The sequence below is a fragment of the Dendropsophus ebraccatus genome, chromosome 3 (genome assembly GCF_027789765.1).
Source record: "Dendropsophus ebraccatus isolate aDenEbr1 chromosome 3, aDenEbr1.pat, whole genome shotgun sequence".
Lineage (NCBI taxonomy): Eukaryota > Metazoa > Chordata > Amphibia > Anura > Hylidae > Dendropsophus > Dendropsophus ebraccatus.
This window is the reverse complement of record NC_091456.1, coordinates 150,885,763-150,909,368: the sequence shown is the minus strand read 5'-3', so window position 1 is coordinate 150,909,368 and position 23,606 is coordinate 150,885,763. Positions and strand designations below refer to the sequence as shown.

The 23,606-nt window shown below is 40.9% G+C and overlaps 1 protein-coding gene across 8 annotated transcripts in view; it reads left to right on the top strand.

The window, feature by feature from the left end:
* The window catches only part of MCTP1 (multiple C2 and transmembrane domain containing 1), a 528,068-nt gene extending 506,104 nt beyond the window's left edge, over positions 1-21,964 (top strand). For all 8 annotated transcript variants that reach the window (XM_069962927.1, XM_069962926.1, XM_069962934.1 and 5 more), the window contains 4 exons: positions 15,380-15,489; positions 16,043-16,152; positions 18,077-18,174; positions 21,300-21,964. In XM_069962927.1, coding sequence (XP_069819028.1) covers positions 15,380-15,489; positions 16,043-16,152; positions 18,077-18,174; positions 21,300-21,371 — 390 coding nt within the window. In that variant the 3' untranslated portion in view covers positions 21,372-21,964. The remainder of the gene's footprint in view (positions 1-15,379; positions 15,490-16,042; positions 16,153-18,076; positions 18,175-21,299) is intronic.
* Positions 21,965-23,606: the final 1,642 nt, after the last annotated feature.

The following is a 23,606-nucleotide window of genomic DNA, read 5'->3' as shown; positions in this document are numbered from 1 at the left end:
CTGATCTCAGGGAGAACAGCGAAAAAATCAAATTAAAGGAAAGTGCCATGAAAAACTTTTTCCCAGTAATTGAAGCACATTACAAAGTTATATGACTCTGTGATATGCTTCAATCACCTGTCTGTCCTCCTTCCCTGTCTTTTCCCCCCTCCACCCCCCACCAGGAAGTGTCCTGACTCACACAGACCTGATTACTGTCGTCACCGTCACCAGGCAGCTCCTTCTTGTGAGTCATCAGCAGGAGGGCTGCTCTAGCTCCTGTTACACCAGCCTCCCCCTCCCCTCCTTGTCAGGTGACTCTGCTTGCTCAGCTTATCTTCTCTAGTGACATGACTCCTTCACTGAGTCCACGGCAGCAGGAGAGAGGGTATGAGGGGAGGGGGAGAGAGGGGATGAGGGGAGGGGGGAGCTGCCTATGTGCCGGAGTCAGCCGGAGGGAAGATAAGCAAGTGAGAAGTGAAAAGTGATGGCTTGCAGTTGTTCAGCCAATCGGAGGTGAGCAAGCCTGTCACCTGACAAGGCAGGGGAGGGGGGAGGCTAGTGTAACAAGAGAAGGAGCTGAGAGAAGAGCTTGGTGACGGTGACGACAGTAATCAGGTCTGTGTGAGTCAGGACACTTCCTGGTGGAGGGGGGAAAGACAGGGAAGGGAGGCAGATAGGTGATTGAAGCATATTACAGAGTTATATAACTTTGTAATGTGCTTCAAATACTGGGAAAAAGTTTTTCATGGCACTTGTCCTTTAAGTACTCATTCAAGAATCTCCATTGATACATTGTCCCCTAAAAAATTTGAATATGTAATAAAGGGGTCCGTGATGCTTCACTTGTGAGTCTCAAAACAGGGGAATAGCCAGATATCTCTGCAGGGAAGGAAACCTATTGCTAAGGAGTGCCTTCCAGTGTGGAGATCCCCAAACTACCCTGATATGTAGCCCCTTAAGTCCCACTCGGTTGCCAGTATTGGGACAGAAATAGGGAAATACCAGGGTGGCCCCTTTTGTGTCAAAGTCTAACTTAGTTGTGAGTATTGCGACATGACAAAGGATTACCAAAGCCAAAATGTGATATTTCCCTATTAGTGTCCCAATAGTGTCAAATAGTCCCAAATACTCGCAACCGAGTGCGACTTAAGCGGCTACATATCAGGGTAGTTTGGTAATCACTCCTAAGCAACCGGTTTCCTTCCCTGGAGGGATATTTGGCTATTCCCGTGTTTTGAGACAGGAAGGAGGTGCCACTATCCAAAGTTGTATTCTATCTACAGGATAGGGAATAGATTTTCAACTGCTGGGACCTCCGCTAAATGAATGGAGTGATAGCAACTGAGGCATTCTCTGTGGGGCTTCCAAAGTTTTCTGAGCGCTTTCACACTGCCAGCATTCATAGGACATTTGTGCTTCATTTCCAAAATCAGTATAGGTTCCCTATCTTAGCCCTATCCTGTGTATATAGGGGGAGATTTATCATGAGTATGCCAGTCTTCAATAAAGCCCTACTCCCCCATTTACATTGCAGGATATACTAAGAAGCACATGCCTTTTAGTAAATCTGGCGGGACCTGTGCCTGCTGCATTGCGGGCACAAAAATCTACACCTGCTCCAGAGCAGAGAGGTTTGTGCCGTGATTCACACCTGTTTGCAGGTTTAAACCATGATAAATCAGGTGCGGTAGGATTACTTTGATGTGCCCCCTGCCCCTCCATTAGGCAAGCTAGGCTTACAGCTCGGAAAAGGAGCAGAATTTTGTAACGGCGTACGCTAGGGTGCATATTCATATGTCTGCATATTACACACCAAAATACATGCTGAAAAAAGTACAATGCATGCCTATTGTTTTCAAGTTGAATAAATGCTACAGTTCACTTTGAATTTCAACACATATTTTTTTGACATGGCACTTATTCTAAGCATATCATTCTGGAGTGAGCATCGGATTAGCCTCTTTGAAAAGGGGTTAATCTGCATCCAAAAACACAATCCAAAATGTCAAAATACTTTGCAAAGATCAATTGTTACCCATGGAATTTCTCCATCCTATTTTTCAGTGTATTTTTTCCCGAGAGAAAAAAATATTCAGTGTTAAAATAACCTAAGGGTATATTCACCTGTGACAGATTGGTTTAAAAAATAGCTGCGACTAAAAATCAATTCCATATGAATAGGTTTGTTCCGAAAGACGTGCAAGGATTTTTTTTTTAAACTCTATTGAGATAAACGAGACAGTTTCAAAAAATTCTGCAACAAATCTGCTGTATATGAATATACACTAGGGGTAGGTCCAAACAGCATTTTCTCTGTCCGTTACATTTATCCATTGGCCAGAATGTTGTCTACTGTGAGTGACAGCATTCATTTAAGTGGCCCGATTGGAGTAACCTTGTGACTCTGTTAGGGCATTTATGCTGCCAAGAGTTCTACAGGAATTTCTGGCAAGTACTGGTTGTGTACTGCATGTGACACCAATCTCCTATATATGTCTGGAGTGTGGCAAGTCAAGCCCTTTTTTTTACAAAAACATCCAAGTATGACTATGTCTTGCCAAAACGTAAATGTGCTATGGTCTGATGAGACCAAGGTTAAAGCGAATGTACCATCAGGTACACTCGCTTTAAGTGAACCATATCAATAGAACGGCGCCCGTGCGGGGAAGCCGATGCCCCGGTCCTTTTTTGGAACTGTGGCCCAGTTCCCGCACACAGCGCCAATCTATTACAGGGCTTATTCTTCCACAATGTAAAAATAAGGGCTAATAGCGTCCACTGTTGCAAAACAGCAGCTGTTATCAGTGATCATGTTCATTAATAACGGCGTTGTTCTGCAACAACAGCCGTTATTTGCACTCATTTTTACATTGTGGGAACATAGCCCTAAGGTGTACCACATTATTATAGTTTTTCACTTTTTTTTTTCTTAATTGTACATTGTACATTTTATGTGATATATTTTTTTTTATATTTTCTTGCGCTAAATATGTTGCAGCCTTTATAAATTTGATGTAATTGTTCCAACTTCCAGCCAGTCTCTTTTCTCATTTCCAGTATGAGCTGTTTTATTCATCAGATCCAGTATGTAAATGTTATGGGATTATTTAAGCAAAGCGTTCTCCCCCCATTTATAGATATTAAGGCTCATTACGTATCTTTATTTTTACTGGACTCTCCTCTGTGCATATGCACTGAAACAATTCAAGATTATAGATTCACCCAATCACTCATTCCTGAGTGACACCGCAGAGTGGCGTTCAATGGTGCCAGATGGTGCTCAGTAGTGCCAATGTAACCCTTCTGCCAATGGCCAGGGGGTTACACTAATAAAGATGATTTGAATTCATGGTAATTTACTGTCGAGTGTGTTAGAGGCTTGCCAGCCCCTGTGCCCTTGGTAACATACATTCACATCCTATTATGGAATGGTCTGCTCACTGATGATCGCTCTGAATTTTCTACAATACGAGAGGAGACAATTTCCAAAACTAAGCGGAACGATTCTCTTTTTTCATATTTGAATTTTTCGGCATCTGCTTTCAAAGTCTTCTTTCATTCTTTTCATTCCAAGCTGATAATTAGTTTACAGGTCTTTCTATTTATATGAATACATTGCCATTTCACTCGAGCTGTGGTGTAGAAGCCTGTTGTGCATCCACATCTAGCAATGCTACAAGTGGAGATAGATGTCTTTCTTCTTTCAATGAAATCTTAATTATTTGCTGTATTCAGGTGCACAAGGCTTATGCCACCTTGTATGGGGAGAAGCTTCCCATCAGAAAAGAAGCAGTGAATACAACTCTGGCAACACTTTTGTCTCCATTTATTCATTTTCATATTGTTCACATTAACAGATTAAGTACAGCACAGTTTTTATATACTGTGGGGAAATGTTTAAGTTTTCTCTCGAAAAGCAGTATATGAGGGTCCTCAGAACTAGCGCTAACTTTTCTGCTTCTGATGTTCTGGGTGTTGTCTGTGGAAAAAGGTCACAAAGATCAGTACAGCAAGGGTGCAGCTAGGGAGGGCATGTATACTGGGAGTTATAGGGGTGCTGACCAGGCATGCTTTGCCCAGGGTATTTAGATACAGGAACTGGATCCTTGACCCTACTTACTTCACTGCATTTAAGGTGTGGTTTGTTACAAACATGTGGGTTGGAACAACGAAACGCGTCTGCACTGGTAGAATGGATTGTTGTAGAGCTCGTCAAGTTAAATATTTTTACAAACACATTAAGCAAACTTATCTCCTTCTCCTGATATGCTTCTCTTTCCCTCCCATTGGTAACAGCTCATTGTCTAGTGTACTGACCACCGCTCTGCTCTAAAATCATTGGTTGGTCTAAGATCTTATTCTATCCTGTACTGTTAGGGTGGCTTTCACACTCAGGAATCCACACAGAGAAGTTCCGTCGCACGCCCCTGCTCACATTTCTGCCCGTCCCATAGGCTCCATTCTATGGTTGGGCGAATTGCACCATCCGGCGAAAGAATTAACTTGTCAATTCTTTCGGTGGATGGTGGAATCCGCACGACGACAGAATGGAGTCTATGGGATGGGCGGAAATACAAGTGGGGGCGAGCAATGAAATTTGCGGCAGACTATCCGTCCCTATTCTGTAGTGTGAACCTACCCTAAGACTAGTCCCAAGTTACTCTTCTGGTTGTCTCCAAGTGAATCCCTAGATGTCTTTACCCAATCTGAGCTGCACTGCCCATTGTAAGGTGCAGGCTCCTTGAAGAAATGTAGTTCAGGTAGGTGCTTGGTTCCTAGATGTAATTTAAAGCCCTGTGAGGTCCTTGGGTAAGCTTTGGGGCACCTCCACAACTCCCCCCCTCACCCAGATTCTTCCTTTCTTCCTTACGAGCGACTACGATAAAACACCATTAGGCCTTACTCACAGAAGGATGAAGATAGGGAGTTCCTGTCATTTCCTACACTACTCTACACAACTGAATGGAAATCCCTGGCCTTGCAGAAAGAGAGGCAGTGTTCAAAGCAAGCTCCTATTCACTCTAGAATGGTTCCAGTATAAATTATTGTATTTATTAGATTGGTTAACCCCTTACTCTCAACCAGGACTGGTACAAATGCAGTAACAATGCATTACAATGCAGTAAGACAAACATTATAAAATAAAGCACAGATAACCAACACCCAACAACAGACCCCAGTGTACCAATGGGACACTGCAAAGTGGCTAGTGCTTTGACATAATACAAGAAGCTTGACCCTAAACCAGTTACACATTAGAGGCTGATTAGACACTAAGATACTTAAAGAGACTCTGTCAGTAGGTTTATCTTGTCCAATCTAAGTGTAGCATAAACTAGTGACAGAGATGCTAAACAGAATGATGTATCACTTACATTATTCTGTGCAGCTGATCCAGAAATATCCTCCTGAATAACATAGACAATAAGGTGTCCTCTCAATTATGTGCGTGAGCTCAGTAGTCCTGGATATTCATGAGAGGTAGAAAACTCCGCCCACCAGCTGCTAATTGGCAGTTATCTCTTCATACTGTATATAGGCAGTCAACTGTCAATCAGCAGCTCGAGGGCAGGGGTAGGGTGTGGCAAGAATCCTATTCTCCTGCATATTAGGAGAACAGCTGAACAGAATGATGTAAGTAATACACCGATCTGTTCAGCATTTATGTCACTAGGTTATGCTGACCTCATTTAATGCAGCATAAACCTAGTGACAGATTCCCTTTAAAAAAAATCAGTCTCATATGGGCATGGCTTCAACAGATGTTATGTCACAATGTCTTGAATTATTTTATAAAAAGCAATACATTCCAGGCCTATACCAGACCCTTTTGTCCTCTTCACCCGTAAAAAACGTACTCTTCTACATCAGTATATGTTGCTGATATAATGTGCAGTGCTACACATAGGATGCATTGACATAGGTCCTTACAGTCTAATCTCCATATCACAGGAATATACGCAATCCCTGGACAGCTCTGTATGGGAGAAATCAAGTGTCCAGGAGAAGAAAGAGCCCAGATTCTGTAGTGTAAATTGCTGCTGCATATTTTCACTTATGAAATATTGCACATTGCACCTGTATCACCTCCTGTAACCAGTGAAACCTGGTTTGGATTATATTCATCTGGAGGCCTATCCTTCAGCTCCCTCTGTGAACTCCATTTGGCTCCTGGAGTTCCAGGAGTCAGAACCTTCAAAGCAAAAGGCATAGAGCTCTCTGAGTGATACGCACCCAGCAGGCCATAGAGTCACTGGCAGAAATTAAAAGGAGAGAGTCAGTGATGGTGTGGGGGGGAGGTCACAGAATCACCATATTGGTCCAATGAGAAATGAAGCAGCTGCGACACCATTGACATGCCTCTGCTTTAACATTGGAAAACATTTGTTCTTTCCCATCTGTTGCCCTGTTCTTATCATTATAATATAAAACCAGGAGTGCACACTAGATGTTATGATGGCGTTTTATGATTTTGATCACACATTTGGCATATAGTTAACAGTGATTTACGGTAGTGTTGTACAATGACCACCATATGCTCCTCATTATAGTGCATATGTTTAGTGCTTCTGTATCTATCACACACACTTATTTTATTAATTCTGGTAAATAAATCTAGGTAGAAATGTATAGCTATATCAAGGACATGATTTGGGTGGTTGGAAATGGTGCAGTTACTGAGATCCTACACCCTTGACTAATCCATATTCAACAACGGTGGGCACTCCATATGCAGTATATAGATTGTGTGCTTATTCTTGTACTGTATAAATCAGATCTCTTATATAAAGGTGTACCAAATAAAGGACATTGCAAATACCAGTTCAACAAACATATGGTACATCACCATTTCCCAGGTGATTTTAGCTTTTCTGTTATATAGTCCCTGAGAGTCCCCTCTCTTATGAATAATTATATATAATTCTCAAAATTTTAGGCTGGGGCACCAGAGCTAGACTATTTTACTGTAGTATACAGGACTTCCTTTTCTAGTCAATCACAGCACAACACAACACATACTTCTCCATACTATGCCATGACTTGCTAGGGGAAAAGCACTAAACTAGCTGGCACTGTTCTAGAGGATGATTTACACTGTACAGTACTATAGATGGTATGTGGAGGGAGAAGAGGTTAGTGATACACTAAGTTTGCAAGGTGCCGTGTGTGCTCAAAAGAAAGAAACAGCAGCAGCATCACAGTAAGCTGTGAACTATAACCAATAAACAAGCTGTACTGTGCATGGTGATGGATTTACAGTACAGTACTATAAATGGCAGAGGGCTTGCTGATGCAATGGCTTTGCAGGGTGCTATGTGAGCAAAAGGGAATTAAACAGCAACACAAGCAAAGGGTTACAATAAGTCATGCTGCTGCCAGGATGACAAGGAAGCCTTTACATTGTATAGAGAATTTAGATCCTCTGGAGGCTCACAGCTTGCAAGTACTCAGTTCTCAGGCCGCCCCATCTAAGCACATAACAAACCCCCATTTCCTGTATTCTGTCTTGCTATGGCTGTTACCAGAGATGGATCCATGGATTTATTCTGAATTATTCCACATTTGGAGCTGGGAAGGAATTCTTTTCCCTAAAATGAAGAAAACTGGCTTCTACCTCATAGGGATTTTATTGCCCCCCTGGATCAACACTGCTAGGTAACAGGTTGTACTGAATGGGTGTATAACATTTTTATGTGCTGTCTAATCTATGTCTTTTTAGTCTTTATGTCTGTTTTGTAAGACTATAGTTTGATGGAAATCACAGTAGAGTCTAATTAGCTGCACAAAGAGATGGTCAGGCCTCAGATCTCTCCGTCTCTCTGATGTGAGATGATGGCGATAGCAGGAAACTTATCACATGGACGGAGTACATCCTCACTGCGCTTTTTTGACTAGTCCCAAGTAATATGAAATGAAATGTCAGAATGAAAAACTTTCAAGTGGAAAGAAAACCTCCAAGAGTATTTTTGTCTTCATAAATCGTGTGCACTGACCTCTTATCTATGTGCGCTTGTCTATGGTAATAATGACTTCAAACAATCTAAGTACCAGGGGGCGAGCAGGGGCACGAGGACAAATCTTTGACAATGCTGGGATTTGTGAGAATATAAAGCCTAATTGTCGCTCACCTTTTAAGTTTACAAGTATCCTGCAGAACCTAATAATAAAAAAGCTCTCCTGTTCAGAATACACGTTTGTTGCAGCTATAACTGACAGCAGGGTTTAACTGAAGGATGACCCCTTTATTTCAAGCCCGCACGGCTGTGTGAAATTATTGGAAGAGATTTTTAAATCTGCAAATCAAACAGTTCTCCTTTTTCTTTTGAGCAGTCCAGCTCCGACTCCTCAGACGCTATACAGCATAACCTCGGAGCACTTGGCTGCTGTACAGCTGCTGGGTTCCTTTTGGAGGCACCTGTGCGGTGCTAATTCATCGATCCAGACAATATTAATGTTCAGTGCACAACAGAACTGCAGATTTTAGGATTAAACATTGCTTTGGTACATCATTTATCTTTTTTTTTTTCAGATTTTTGGAAGTTGGAACTAAGGAGTTTACAAAGGTCAAACCGGTGCATTCACACACAATAGCTTGTGTGTATATATAGAATGAAGGCAATAAGAACACTCAGTTGACTATGACTAGGGGCACAGGGGGTGGTACATGACACCTGCATTCTTTCTTTACTGTTCCTTGAATCCAGGGTTGTAACTATCACTGTAGCAGCCATAGCAGCTTCTATGGGGCCCCCCGCACCAGCGGGATCTGTGGCCCGCTCCTGCAATACACTGGCCCCCTGAGCTGACATCATTTGCAGGACTAGGGGGCCAAGTAGGCCTCCTGGGTTCTGTAAGTGTCCCTTTAACTAAAAACACTCCTATGCAGTTATGACTACACTTGACGGCATAGTGGTCAGTTGGGAAGAGGGGGGATCAAATATTTGCTATGGGGAACAGCCATTTCTAGTTACGCCCCTGCTTGAATATGTGATCTGCACTAGAAATAACACAATGCAAGAGGTTTAGCAACACTAGCATAAAACTAGATGAGACAGACACACATTATACCTGCTTTATCATTGTGATCCATGCCATGTGATAGATTTGGCACATCATGCTAGAGATATGTTAGCCACTTCCCCTTATGTCACCTTTTGGTTGGGTTACTTTACAGCAATATTATAAATATAATATAATAAACATATACTATAATATAATTTGGTAAATTTAACAACTCCTTAGCCATACCCCTTTTAGAATAAATCCCTGGATCAACGTTCTACCACGTGTAATTTACTGCCCATAACTTGTAATATTGTATTTTTCAAGAAAAGCATCCAGGCCTCCCTTAAACTTATTTAATGAATCTGCCAACATCATGTGGCAGAGAGTTCCACAGTTTTACTGCTTACAGTAAAGAATCCGTGTCTGTCATGGTGAAACCTTCCCTTGTCATGGTTACAGGCCTAGGAGTAAAAAGACCACTACAAAGGTCTCTGTACTGTCCATTCATATATTTTTACATTGTAATCACATCTTCTAAGACGTCTTTTTTCTAGTGTAAATAGCCCCAAGCTTGATAACCTGTCCTGGTCCTGTAACCCACCCATTCCCTTAATGACCCTTGTCGCCCTCCTCTGCACCCGCTCCAGTTCAGCTGTGTCCTTCTTATATACCGGTGCCCAAAACTGTACAGAGTATTCCCTGTGTGGTCTGACCAGTGATTTATAAAGAGGCAAAACTATGTTTTCATCCTTAGCATCTCGGCCTCTTTTAATGCATCCCATTATTTTATTAGCCTTGGCAGCTGCTGCCTGGCACTGATCACTAAAGTTGAGTTTACTGTCCACCAATACCCCCGGGTCCTTTTCAGAAGCAGTTTTTACCCAATGTCAGCATATCTTGAAAAAAGTATGCTGTAAAAAAAAACCTGGGGGGGGGGGGTGTTGAAACGTTGCTATGTACTTGTACACTGAATAACACTAGAGCTTTAGGCTGGCCCTTCCAATGGTTGCTGAGGGGGCGGGCCTATGGGGCCATGGCGTCGCGAATGGGGGCGGGGCTAAGTGGTGCTAGGGGCGGAGCGATGTGGCACAAAGGTTGTGAGTCCCCGCCCACATATACAAATCCACAGGTGATAAAAACAACTTTTTACCAGAACAAGCACCATGAGGTGTGATATAAAATAAGTAATGAAAGCTGTAACATTTACCCTTTACACTTGTGGAGAGCAGTCAAAATGCAAATAGGGGGTGACAGAGTCACTTTAAGAGACATATGCCTCTAGATTAACGTGGTGCTTCTTGTACTCTTCACCTGCTATTGGAGTAATTGTGTTATATAGTTTGCATCCCTTTCTGCCTGGGGGCTGCGTTCACACTACGTATATTTCAGTCAGTATTGTGGTCCTCATATTGCAACCAAAACCAGGAGTGGATTACAAACACAGAAAGGATCTGTTCACACAATGGTGAAATTAAGTGGATGGCCGCCATATAACAGTAAATAACGGCCATTATTTCAATATAACAGCCGTTGTTCTAAAATAACAGCAAATATTTGCCATTAAATGGCGGCCATCCACTCAATGTCAACATTGTGTGAACAGATCCTTTCTGTGTTTTTAATCCACTCCTGGTTTTGGTTGCAATACTGACTGAAATATACATATACTGACTAAAATATACGTAGTGTGAACACAGCCCTAAAGGGGTACTCCGGAGAAAACAAATGTTTTAAAATCAACTGGTGCCAGACAGTTATACAGATTTGTAAATTACTTCTATTTAAAAAAAAAATTAAGTCTTCCAGTACTTATCAGCTGCTTTATGACCTGCAGGAAATAGTGTTTTTGACCCAGCGCTCTCTGCTGCCAACTCTTTCCGTTTTAGCAACTGTCCAGAGCAGTAGCAAATCCCCATAGAAAACCTCTCCTGCTCTGGACAGTTCCTGTTATGGACAGAGGAACAGAGAGCAGTGTGTCAGACTGAAAATAATATACCACTTCCTGTAGCATACAGCAGCTGCTAAATATTGGAAGGCTTGAATTTTTAAAATATATTATAAGTTATTTACAAATCTGTATACCTTTCTGGCACCAGTTGATCAGAAATACTGAGGCAATTTCTCCTATTGTAATGTCTCTCTAATAAATGTTATAATTATTAGGAATTAAAATCTAGAACAGGTTAATTACTTTTTTTATAGAAATATATCCTTGAAAATGCTGAGGTCTGATGGATCCCATCCAGAAATTTAGAGGGTTTTTAGTCCACAAAGGGTTATTCCCATCTTGATGGTATATTGCTGGTATATGCCATGACGTTGTAGGTTCCTGCCTTCTGAGACCCCCACCAATCCTGAGAATGAATGGGGCTCAGCTGCAGTTCCCTGTGCGACCACTGGGCAGAGTCTGCAATGCTTTAGGTCTGTTCCTTCTCTGGACTAGTGAGAGTTCCTGAGATCTGACCACCACCGATCATTAAGTGATGGTACATCCAAGCAATGTGATATTAATCCATCATAGGTGACTACCCCGAAGCAGATCTGACATGTCAGCAGCTATGTACAGCTAGTCCAATAGTTCAATATTATATTAAATATTTAATGAATTCAGCATATAACATATAAAGTTCATGCATAGTTAGTAAACTTAGAACATCAGGCGTATATAGAATATGAGCATTTAAACCAGGCTAAATCTCTTGATGTTGAATATTAGTTTCCTCTAACCTCTATACTGTAGAAAATAAAGCACTATAAAGCCAAAATAATAAACAAGAAAAAGCTTTGAAGCTTTGGGAGTATGGGCCGCGTTCCCACCAGAACTAAAGTAGAACAAACAAAAGAGTTTGAGAACATTGCCTCTTCTCGAATCCTATTTAGAAGATTAGTGTGATCTCATAAAGCTTTAAGACTTGTTTTTTTCCCCTGTATCATTTGATGTGTCAGAGAGGGTGGCGTCAGAGGTTATCACACCGAGCCAAGACGTCTTAATTAACGTCTCTGTCGCTGGTTGCAGAGGTTTCTGCCACAAGGTGGCCCTTGAACATTGCAGCACACTTTAATCTGACAGTAACGGCTTCGGCTTCGCCTCTATCTGCCTTGTTATCTGCAGATAACAATGAGACGGAAATGTGTGAGACAGCAGCCATAAATGAATGAGAGGCAGAAATGAAAAGGTATAAAGACAGCGATGCCCAATGTCCTTAATTTTATATGATATAATATATATAATAATGAGTGAGGTATACGGCATGGGGTACACAGGGTCACTACCTACAGATAACCGCATAAAGCCTATATCGCTGTCAATATTAAAAAGCCTCAATGCAGTTTAAACTTTTGTTACATTAATATTATTTATTCCGATCAGTGTTGCACAAGGGCAGGGTTTTGGTATCTGCCTCATTCAGGTTCAGTTCATCAGCATCATTACTAAGGCCATTGCTACTAGAGAATTTATATTAATAACAAAGCAAAGCACTTCTAAAATCCACTGATCAGCCTGCTGCCTTATAACTCACTGCCGCTCCATGCCGATCCTCCCCTCCCCTTCACAGGACTGGATATTTAAAATGTGGGCAACTATGCACATGCCATTCACATCACTGACACACTGGTCACATGCCACACACGGCTAACATATTGTCCACATGCCACCCACATCACTGGCCACATGCCAACCACATCACTAGCACACTGGCCACATGCCACCCACATCACTAGCACACTGGCCACATGCCACCCACATCACTAACCCACTGCCCACATTCCAGCCACATCACTAACCCACTGGCCACATGCTACCCACATCACTAGAACACTGGCCGCATGCCACCCACATCACTAACCCACTGGCCACATGCCACCCACATCACTAGCACACAGGCCACATGCCACCCACATCACTAGCACACTGGCCGCATGTCACCCACATCACTAACCCACTGGCCACTTGCCACCCACATCACTAGCACACAGGCCACATGCCACCCACATCACTAACACACAGGCCACATGCCACCCACATCACTAACACACTGGCTACATGCCACCCACATCACTAACACACTGGCTACATGCCACCCACATCACTAACACACAATAGAGGCCACACATATCACTAAAACACAGTGGACGCTAAGTGTTTTTAAGCATTCAGTTAGCATGTCATTACTACGTGCTGAAAGGTTTTCATCAGATATTACAATCCTTATAGGTGAAGTCCGGCGATATATAAAATCCTCCAGCTAGCAGGGGCAGGGGGGAAATTGATTACAATTAGTAACTTATCTCTGCCCGTGCCCGCAGTGAGTGGTGGGTCACATACCATGCACATCACTAAAACACTGATCACATGCCACACACGGCTAATATATTATCAACATGCTGTCCACATCACTAACCAATTGGCTACATACCACCCACATCACTAACATACAATGGACGCCACACATATCACTAACACACAGTGGACGCCAAGTGTTTTTAAGCATTCAGGTAGCATGTCATTACACTGTGCACGGGAAGAGGTAAGTTAGTACTTGTAATCAATTTCCCCCTAGCGGGCTGCAGGATTTTTTGAATTACCGAATTTCTCCTTTAACCAAAGGAAAGGTAAGTGTGGACACTGATAACCATGTGAGACTTACCCTGGAGACATAGGTGGAAATGTAAGTCTAAAATGTGCCACTTTTCTATATAGTATTAGTTTGGTTTTTACCCAGCCAAATAGGACTAATTTAACAAAATAAAATTAAAATAAAATTAAATATAACATACATAAACTATTTGTGTGGTCTGACCTGTATCGTTCCAAACACACCTCACTAATGTAAGACAAGATTTCCTATCTGAACATGACTGACACCAACATCAGTTTCGACATACCTTACCTTGGTCTGAAAAGACAACAGTGATAAAGATATAACCAGCCTTACAAAGTATCAGCTATGTGATAGATACTGTGCTCTGCACTTTTGACAGTTTTCCGAACTTTTTAACTCTGTTTTGTGATACATTGATCAATCTGCCGCTTAGTGTTTTCAGATTCACTGCAGGTTTCAAGGAAGATATTGTGCATCATATCTTCTCGGAAATATGGGGTGAATATTTATGCAACATCTAGGCCCCTCTCGTTCTACCAGGCTTGAATAATGGAGCCTCTTGAGCTTTTAACTTATGGGAAAGAAAGTTGAGTAACACATTGTAAAGTGTTCACCTGGAGTCATCACTTTTCTACTGTACATATGGCGGGCTTATTTGTGCCTTGATCACTCCTGCTTTGCTTTGCTACATCAATTCCTTGGAGTATTCTAGAATTATGGAGGTTATGAAGAGTCTGTTCCTCAGTCATTCTGTTTATAGCAGTCAGTTCTGTCACTTTTACCCACCTCTCGAAATGTCACAGGATTACACAGTTCTCATTTCTTTCATCTCTCATTTCCTACATCACCACATTTCTGTTCTTGTTGTGTTTATCCATCTGTGCATATGTGTGTCTATAAACAGTGTGGGTGACTGTCACTTATCTGTGCTGCAGGGGTTCACTGCAAATTCTGGAAAACATTGGCAAAAGTTGTAATACTTACTAGTACATTAAAAAAATTTCACAACTATTTAAATAACATCTACTATCTACAGTGTATTCCAAGTGGAGCTGTGCATAGTGGCTGGACACACTGTGCATAGTGGCCTGTATTTAGCGTTCATGCTGCCCTGGGCACTTTTCATGCTGAGGTGCCAGAAGCTCAGCCCGGCCGGCCCAGAAGCTGTACAAAGTACCCCCCCGGGGGCGGACTAGGCACCCGTGGTCCAGTGCCTAGGGCGGCGGGGGGGTAAATTTATTATTTTTTTTAATAAAAAAATATTTTGTTGCCCGCGGGTGCCGCCCCCCGCAGGGCACCGCCCTAGGCACCGGACCACGGGTGCCTAGTGGCAAATACGGCCCTGTAGCTACCAATCTATGTATATGTACAGGATGCATTGGTGGATTAAGTGTATAGTAGGCCCTGGGCTGGACGTTCCTCTAACTATAGCAGCACTAAAATTGTGTTCACAGTACAGGATAAATAACATTAAAATAAAAATGTACCTGTTAAGTTTTATGACTGCATTAAAATACATAGTTTCCTGCTGTTTCTGTTGCACCCATCTCCAATGTATTAATATGTAAGGGCTCCTTAATATGTACGTAGCCCCTTAAGTCCCACTCGTATGGGACTGGTATTTCCCTATTTGTGTCCCAATACTCGCTGACTTCAGTGATTGCTGTGTTTAATATGTAAGGGCTGTATTATATAACTGTATTCTTTTAGTAAATCAACCAGTGCCCTCCTATTTGTTGAGTAGTATAAAATAGTTTGATAAATAATCTTTTTTTTTTTATCCTTAGGACTGTGAGAAAAAGGGTTTTATGAATAAATTATATGCTATCCAGGAGGTCTGCGTCAGTGTCCAGAGTGTTCTCGATGAAGTAGCTTCCATTGGTGAAAGAATAAAGAAGTAAGTACCTACAATATATGAAAGGCCTTCTATTACATCTTGCCTCGTGTCTTACAAGGATTTTCTCATGACTTTGTTGGCCCTAGCAGATTCTATTAGTACTGCATGTCTTATGCTAACATAATGTATAATTCAGCTCCTCCATCGGTTATTGTATATGGCTACAGTACAGCATATATTAATAGAGCTTTGGATGAAATGGTTTGATTTATACCCATATACATTTGCTGCTGTATGAAGACATGATAGAAAGTTATTATTCATGATGAAGAGCTCGACGGTCAATATTCCCAGTTAAGTATATTATTTCTAGTAAGTGAGTTATTGGGTATTGAGCAATGATTAATAGATGCCATTGTCTGTAATGTTGTTGAGATACAATTTATTTGGCACCATTTATCTCTGCGTTTCCTCTCGTGCACATCCAGGAGGAGGGAATGAAGAGTAATATGCCTGCATGTCTCGTTTAGACATCCGCACTTTATTTGTTATGTCTTTTATTAGATATATGAGAGGATTAGCCGTGTGACTCATGCAATTTTTTTCCATGTAGCACATTCAACTGGACGGTCCCATTCTTAACCTGGCTGGCAATTATCGCCCTCTGTCTACTCACAGCAGTGCTATATTTTATCCCGCTCAGATACATCGTCCTTCTGTGGGGTAGGTAACAGATTGGCTGAGCTATTGATGCTGCTCCCTGATAAGTGGTTTTTAAGAGGATGAGTTATAGTGACCGGAGCGTCCATGACCGAATTAAAAAGGCAGAAAAAAAACCCCACAACCAACCTTTAACAGTTCAGGAGATCTGACGATCTTTGGATACAGACTACAGTATAACTATAGGCCCCCCTTATGTTGTATGCATCTGTTTTATTAAGATAACCAAAAAAAGACCAAAAGTTTGATAGGTCTGTGTATCTATCATATTTATTTATACATTGTTTGTGGGTATTAACTCTATATATATATATATATATATATATATATATATATATATATATAGTATATATACATATATAGTGAGAGAGAGAGATCTTTATATAAAAAGCTGCTGTATGTCCTACAGGAAGGGGTGTATTCTTTCCAGTGTGACACAGTGCTCTCTGCTGCCACCTCTGTCCATGTTAGGAACTGCTCAGAAAAGGACAGGTGTTCTATGGGGATTTGCTACTGCTCTGGACAGTTCCTGACATGGACAGAGGTGGCAGCAGAGAGTACTGTGTCAGACTGGAAAGAATACACCACTTCCTGCAGGGAATACTATTGAAGGTATTATTATTAAAGTAATTTACAAATCTTATAACCTTCTTCAATTGTTTTTTTTGTACTATTATCATTTCTACTATATTTGACAAAGGCATAAAGCAGCTGAAATTTCTTAGGAACCTCTGACTATGCCGTCATTTGATTGATTGATAGAGAGACTCATAGATAGTCTATAGATAGATAGACTGTTACATCAGACTATATAGTATTTGGAGAGGATAACCTAAAATTTTCATTGTTAAATCATAATAACACCATTTTGCCCTATGTGAAAGGCCACTGGTACCTGCAGGAGAGTATCACAGGTGATAGATAGATAGATAGATAGATAGATAGATAGATAGATATCACATACTGGACCCCTACTAGTCCCACTACAGCCCTTTTAACTGCATGGTGTACTTTTATATTAGGTCACACGTCATAGGGTAAAGGGTCACAGAATTAATTTAGTCAAGAACAGTTTGCTAATGCAAGTGTCTGTGTTGCCCCGTTCCTCATGGAGCACTTTATATTTAATAGTATTTTATGGTAGTGAGAACAATATAATGTACGACATGCCACGCCAGCACTAAAGAGATTGAAGCAAAGTGTTGGCTCCCTTCACATATTACATACAAAGGTTTTTACAGAATTCTCCCAGACGACAGCACTTCTGCCAAAACACATAAAGCGGGGCCAACATATCTAATTCTGCTGCATGATGGCATGACAAATAGAGTTTGGTTTTAATATTCAGCTATTGGAAGTATTGCGGGCTACAGAAAGCTGGATTCATTTCTACCACTCTTTTCCAGTAGATTTTTTTTTTTTTATTATTATTATTATCCTTTATACTTTTATACATTGTCTTCCTGAATATAAAGGGGTAGAGTAAAGCAATTTTAACAAGGTAGAAACATCAGGAACAATTATTTGGGAGCAGAACAGGGGCAAATGGTTCCAAAAATAATCCAATAATCTGGGGGGGAGGGGGGGCGTAAATCACAACAAAAACTCCATACAACTAAAATCTGGCATAGATGCAAGAAAACCACAAATACTGACAGGAACTCCCATAATCGATAGTAGTCGATAAATACATGGCAGGACTTGATCTGTCAGGTGTAACAGCTGCTAGTGTTATCTATCCCTATCATTTGTTAGGAAACGTGCCCTGCATGGGGGGGGGGGGATTTCCATAGATAAGATGCGAATAAGAAAAATATAATTTAAGCATGAACCTTTTCTGTCCTCAAAACATCTACATATTGCACTATGGCTTAGACTACATGGTATTAATATATTTGGTGTGCTTTCCTTTTCTCTGCAATTATAGGAATTAATAAGTTTACAAAGAAAATTCGTAGTCCATATACGATTGACAACAACGAGATCCTCGACTTCCTCTCCAGAGTTCCTTCCGATGTGCAGCTGGTGAGTATCACCACCTTGGGGTCTGTACACAACCACCTCTATAACACTGCCGCCCTCTGCTCCTGAAATGTCAGTATATTGGAAGCTATCAATTATTGGAAGAAAGATATTATTTCTCCTGACAACCACATACACAACAAGACAATGCATTGGAAGAAGTAATAGTAGTACAATGTTTTACTAGAACGTCTGAAAGATAATTTGTGACCGTTTTCTAGGCAGTAACCCAAGTTTAACTTGGATGCTTTCTAGAAAGCTGGAGAAATAATGCTCCAGGATAGGTGAGTCTGGCACCCAGCAGCATAGAAGTACCCACTCTACTGTATCTACTATTTCATAATCATATTATGTATGGTGCGTACAGGCTCGTATATTATTTTATGAGTTCTTACTGCAATACTACCAAAGCCAATGAAAATCATATATACTGTACATAATCTGTGGACATCAGTCTTTATGCACTATGGGGGAGAATTATCAAACATGGTGTATAGTGGAATTGTCTTAGTTGCCCTTGTAACCAATCAGATTCCACCTTTTATTTTTCAAAGAATCTGTGAGGAACGAAAAGTGGAATCTGATTGGTTTACAACAGTTTGATAAACCTTCCCCTATGTCTCTTTGACCATCTGGTATTTTGGGAGGGAAAATAAAGCTTAATGCAATATAAAGACTGTTATAGGGCCCCTGGAAGGAGAACCCGCACATTGTTTCCTTCTTCTTGGCTGCTGCACAATCATCAACAAACAAGGTAGAAGCAACCAAAGCAGTTGTCCCTCCCAAGTGGAAAGGGGTGTGGTGGTATAAACCTGCACAGTGGTTAAAGGGGTTATCCACAGCTAGCAATTTTTAACAAGTTGCTGCCATATAACAAAACATAACAAACATGATATGCTTACCTCTCCTCGCTCTGCTGGTGTCCTGCTGGTGTACCCCAATGACTGCAGCTGACACTACTTCCAAGATGAAGAAGGAAGAGAAAAGGCGGGGGCGCCTCCTAGTGTAATATGACAAAAGAAGATAATCTTGTCAAAATAAAAGATGAGTTGCACTCACCTAATAGAGTTGTGCAAGGATAGGCCCAACTCTATGCAGCACATGGAAGGGAAAGGTAGGACAGACAGCGCAGCTCCTGCCGATAATAAATTTTACCTACGGATTAACCACGTAACAGTGTGGTTTACTGAGCATCTGCGCCCACATCAAGCCGGGAATCCATGGTCCAGTAGCCCGTTGTGGCTCGCATACAATATTACTTCCAAGATGAGCTCATCTCAGCTGCCCTTTCTTACTCAGTGATTCACTGAGCAGGCTGTCATTCCCGAGATTGGCTTGTCTCGGAAGTAGCGGCGGCCATGATCAGCGGGGGACATGGCGACACTGCAACTGGAAACTTGGGGAGCGCAGAGAGGTAAGCATATAATATTTGTTATATTTTCTTATATGGCAGCAACATGTTAAAAATTTGCCAGTGCCAGATAACCCTTTGGCTCCCCAGTGCTCATTCCCATCTTTTTGATGTCTTGGAAGCAAGTCTTCCAAGATGTTGAGGGGTGGGCTCATTTCGGAAGGCAACAGTACCTTCTTAAAAGATGTGTTATTATAGAAGTGATCACAAGAAGAAGAATGCCTCAGCCATCTTCTGCTCCCTTGACAACCCTTAAATAATAGCTATATACATCTATGTATCTCTTCCCCCATTGCCCTGAATGTGTCTCCCCACCTGATAAAAGGTTAGAAACCTTTTCAGGAACGTCATTTTTACACCTGGAGAGTATTCTTCCTATATATGAGCTGAAGAATGCTTACTATACAGTATTTAACAGTTATGGACCCATTAGAAATCCCACTGTTATTGAACAACATACAACATTTTACTTAAGTTGTTGTGGGACAGAAATAGTATATAGTAGCTTAGCTTTAGATGTCTGTAACTTCTCCTTAGTGTATACAGACTTTATTGTTATTAATGTACGCTGTATATGGTGAGGTGTCTTACATTTTATGCTTTGCATTACTTTGTACAAATTGCATAGAGAGAAGAACCTTTATAAATACAGCTATTTTCCGTACAGTGCTGATCCCTGTTATTTTTGAGTTGCTGCTTTTCCATAGGGAAGATTATGGCAAACAGCCCAGAGCCCTCTCAAAGCTATGGCTTAAAATGATAGGTCTTGCTCCTTAACCTACTAATTTATAGTTGACAAGCGGAGTCATCCAAAGTATCTATATCCAACAAGTAGTGATAAACACCTTCCTTCCATACGGACACTTCTATGACTCTCATTATACAGCACAGCACAGCACAAGCGCTTAAGATACAGTCCATTAAAGCAGTTTATATATCATGTTAATACTATACGTACAGTATGTTCTATATATAACAGTCTGATAAATTGTGATTTGGCTTTACTTGTGATCATTGTTGTGACATCATGGACAGTTCTGACATAGGCTGGTTGGATATATGAACTACAAAAAATTAGTAACACCTTATACATAGGAACCTGGTCCAGTACAATAGAGAAATGTAGATTTCTTTTTCATAGTATGCATTGTATTAGGTAGTTTTCTCCTCTAGAAACATTGCCTCCAGGGGAGAACATCTAAAAAATTTGGTGCTGTAGAGAACAATATGTGGATTATGACTTCCTAGTACTCTAAGTGCCACTACTTCCTGTACACAACCCAGCCATGTGTTATTAAGTTACTTTTCTCAGTTGTCTTAATTAGTGTAAAGGGTGATAGGACTGAGTAAAACGCATAAGGGTAGAGTAAATGTGAAGGAAGAATTATTATTTTCTTGGCTGCCGTTAGGAAAGAACCCAATGTCGGAAACAACCTGTACCTGATCTGTAACCGAAAATATCTGATAACGTCAGGTTCTAAAGTTATTTTTTTATGTAGTATATTTTGGTGGGAAATAACTTTGTCTGAATCCGTGTTGTGATTTCTGGCTCACTTGTCTCCTCTCTGCAACAACTTCTTCCTTTATATCTTTCCATCTTGTATTTTCTCAGTCCTGGCTGTAGCCTTGATTTAAAAAAAAAAAAACGCCATATTATTTTTATTAAGGGGATGCATCCACTGACCGGCTTTGTCTCCCAATCTGTGTGTTTAAACAGGTGCAATATCGAGAACTAAAACCAGACCCCAGTCACAGCCCCAGCAAAAGGAAGAAAAATAATCTTGGTTAGCCAATGCTACGCATGGAGAAGAAAGGCATCTGCTCACCGCTGAAAAAGGGAAGCCCTACGGCCTCACACGCATTCTCATTGTTTATGTTACCTTATACTGTATTTTTATCATGATTGAGAAAATTTGTATATATTGTATAAAGGCAGATACCATTGTACAATACTAATTTGATATAAACTTGGGAGTTCTTGTCTTGCTGTGTGAATGCTCTGCCCGGGTCAGTAGTGTGATGCTGTCGATGAAGCAGCATTCATGGTAGTGTAGATATTATCTACTATTAATCTATGGCTGAGATTTAGGCATTTAAAGGCTGCACACTATATGCATATGCTTTAGCCAAAAAACTATATTTATTATACAGAGCTACTCTTTGGAATTTTTAAAGAATAATATGCACTTTTGGATTCAGTGCCTAGAGGTTCCCTGGTTTTGGTGTGGTAGCTCAGGCTTGTGTGGGCTACTAGAAGATTTAAAGCTATAGTGTGATACATTCTGTGATTTGTCCCTCAAGCTCTTCAGTTGCTTAGACCAATAACACATATAATCACCCACTTTAAGCCATTATACTAATATAGTAGGAAAAGATTTAATATGCACAGAAAAAGTTTATATATATATATATATATATATATATATATATATATATATATATATACATAAGTCCATATGTCTAATTTACCCATGAAAATTTACCCAAAAGTTTACATTTTATCATTATATAGTTGATATTTAGATTAACCTTGAAAATATATTAGAATATTTTATACCAAACTAAATCATTTAAAGTTGGCCGTGGAGAGAATTTTTATAAATATTTAGCTTGGGGTGTTTTAAAAAAGCCAAACTCACCCCATTCCCTCTGCAATACTGGTCTGGCATCTTCATGTTCCTTCTCATCACCGCTACTTTCTGGTTCCTATTAAAGCCATGTGTCAGCAACTTCTGTCCACTCTCTGACTGAGCTAGCAACAAGCTGAGACAAAGGATCAACCGTGAATTTGCTGTGATGAAGGGGAACCTGTAAACGTCAGACTGGAAGCTGCAGGGGGAATGGAATAGGTGAGTATAGCTTATTGTTTATACCTAAAGCATACCCGTCCTTCTAAAAAACTGTTTACGTGCCTAGGCGATCATAAGAACAAGCAAGAAGAGAAGCCAACAGCCACACGCTGATCTCCCCACTCTGTGTCTAGTAGACAAGGACAGCCTCATAGAATTACATTGGTTGCGCGACACAGAGCCAGGAGAGAACACGCAAAGCGTGGACTACAACTGACTTGCACTCAGTTTGGCCATACACGGACACCGAGGGTCATAATTTCAGTGTAACATATCAAACGTTTTTTTTCAAAATGGCAGTGTTCATTTAATACGCCACCAGCAAAATAGAGAGAAAATTCCTTTTCCTAACAGTCCCTTTAGACTCACAGCTGCAATCAGAATTCTGCAGACATGGTGCTCAAGCATTCTTGCATTTCCTGCTGTTTCAACGTTTGTACAGAGCTTATTCTGATCATTTACTTTCTGAAAAGTGTAATCTGTATACCAGGCAAGGACCTGAAGAACTCGGCAGTACAACATGTGTTGGAAATAGAGATGAGCGAACCTGGAGCATGCTCGAGTCGATCCGAACCCGAACTTTCGGCATTTGATTAGCGGTGGCTGCTGAACTTGGATAAAGCCCTAAGGCTATATGGAAATCATGGATATAGTCATTGGCTGTATCCATGTTTTCCAGACAACCTTAGAGCTTTATCCAAGTTCAGCAGCCCCAGCTAATCAAATGCTGAACGTTCGGGTTTGGATCGACTCGAAGCCAGTACACTCATCTCTAACATGTTAACAAACCTGTTTGCTTCTTTGTAAATTTGTTGGAACACATTTAAATTTAGTCCATTAGCAGACAATGGTGCGGTATTATGGATCCATACACTATGGCCACGTACATGGGCCCATGGGAAGAGATTGTCTGAGTAGTGTAACAAATGATATTGCTGAAAAGCCAAGTTCTTAGAAGATAGCAGAATTCTGAATGCAGCTCTGGATTTCAATACATGCTACAATCTAGGATCAGTACAGTGCAATGTGTTTGCAAGGTTACTCCTTTTTATATGGATCTATATCATTTATCCACACTAAATTTATAACCAACCCAAACTAGTAACACAAGCCCAGATAGGGATGACATGGCCTGACTACTGCCAAGCTGCTTTTCCTCTTTACTGTGGCCAACC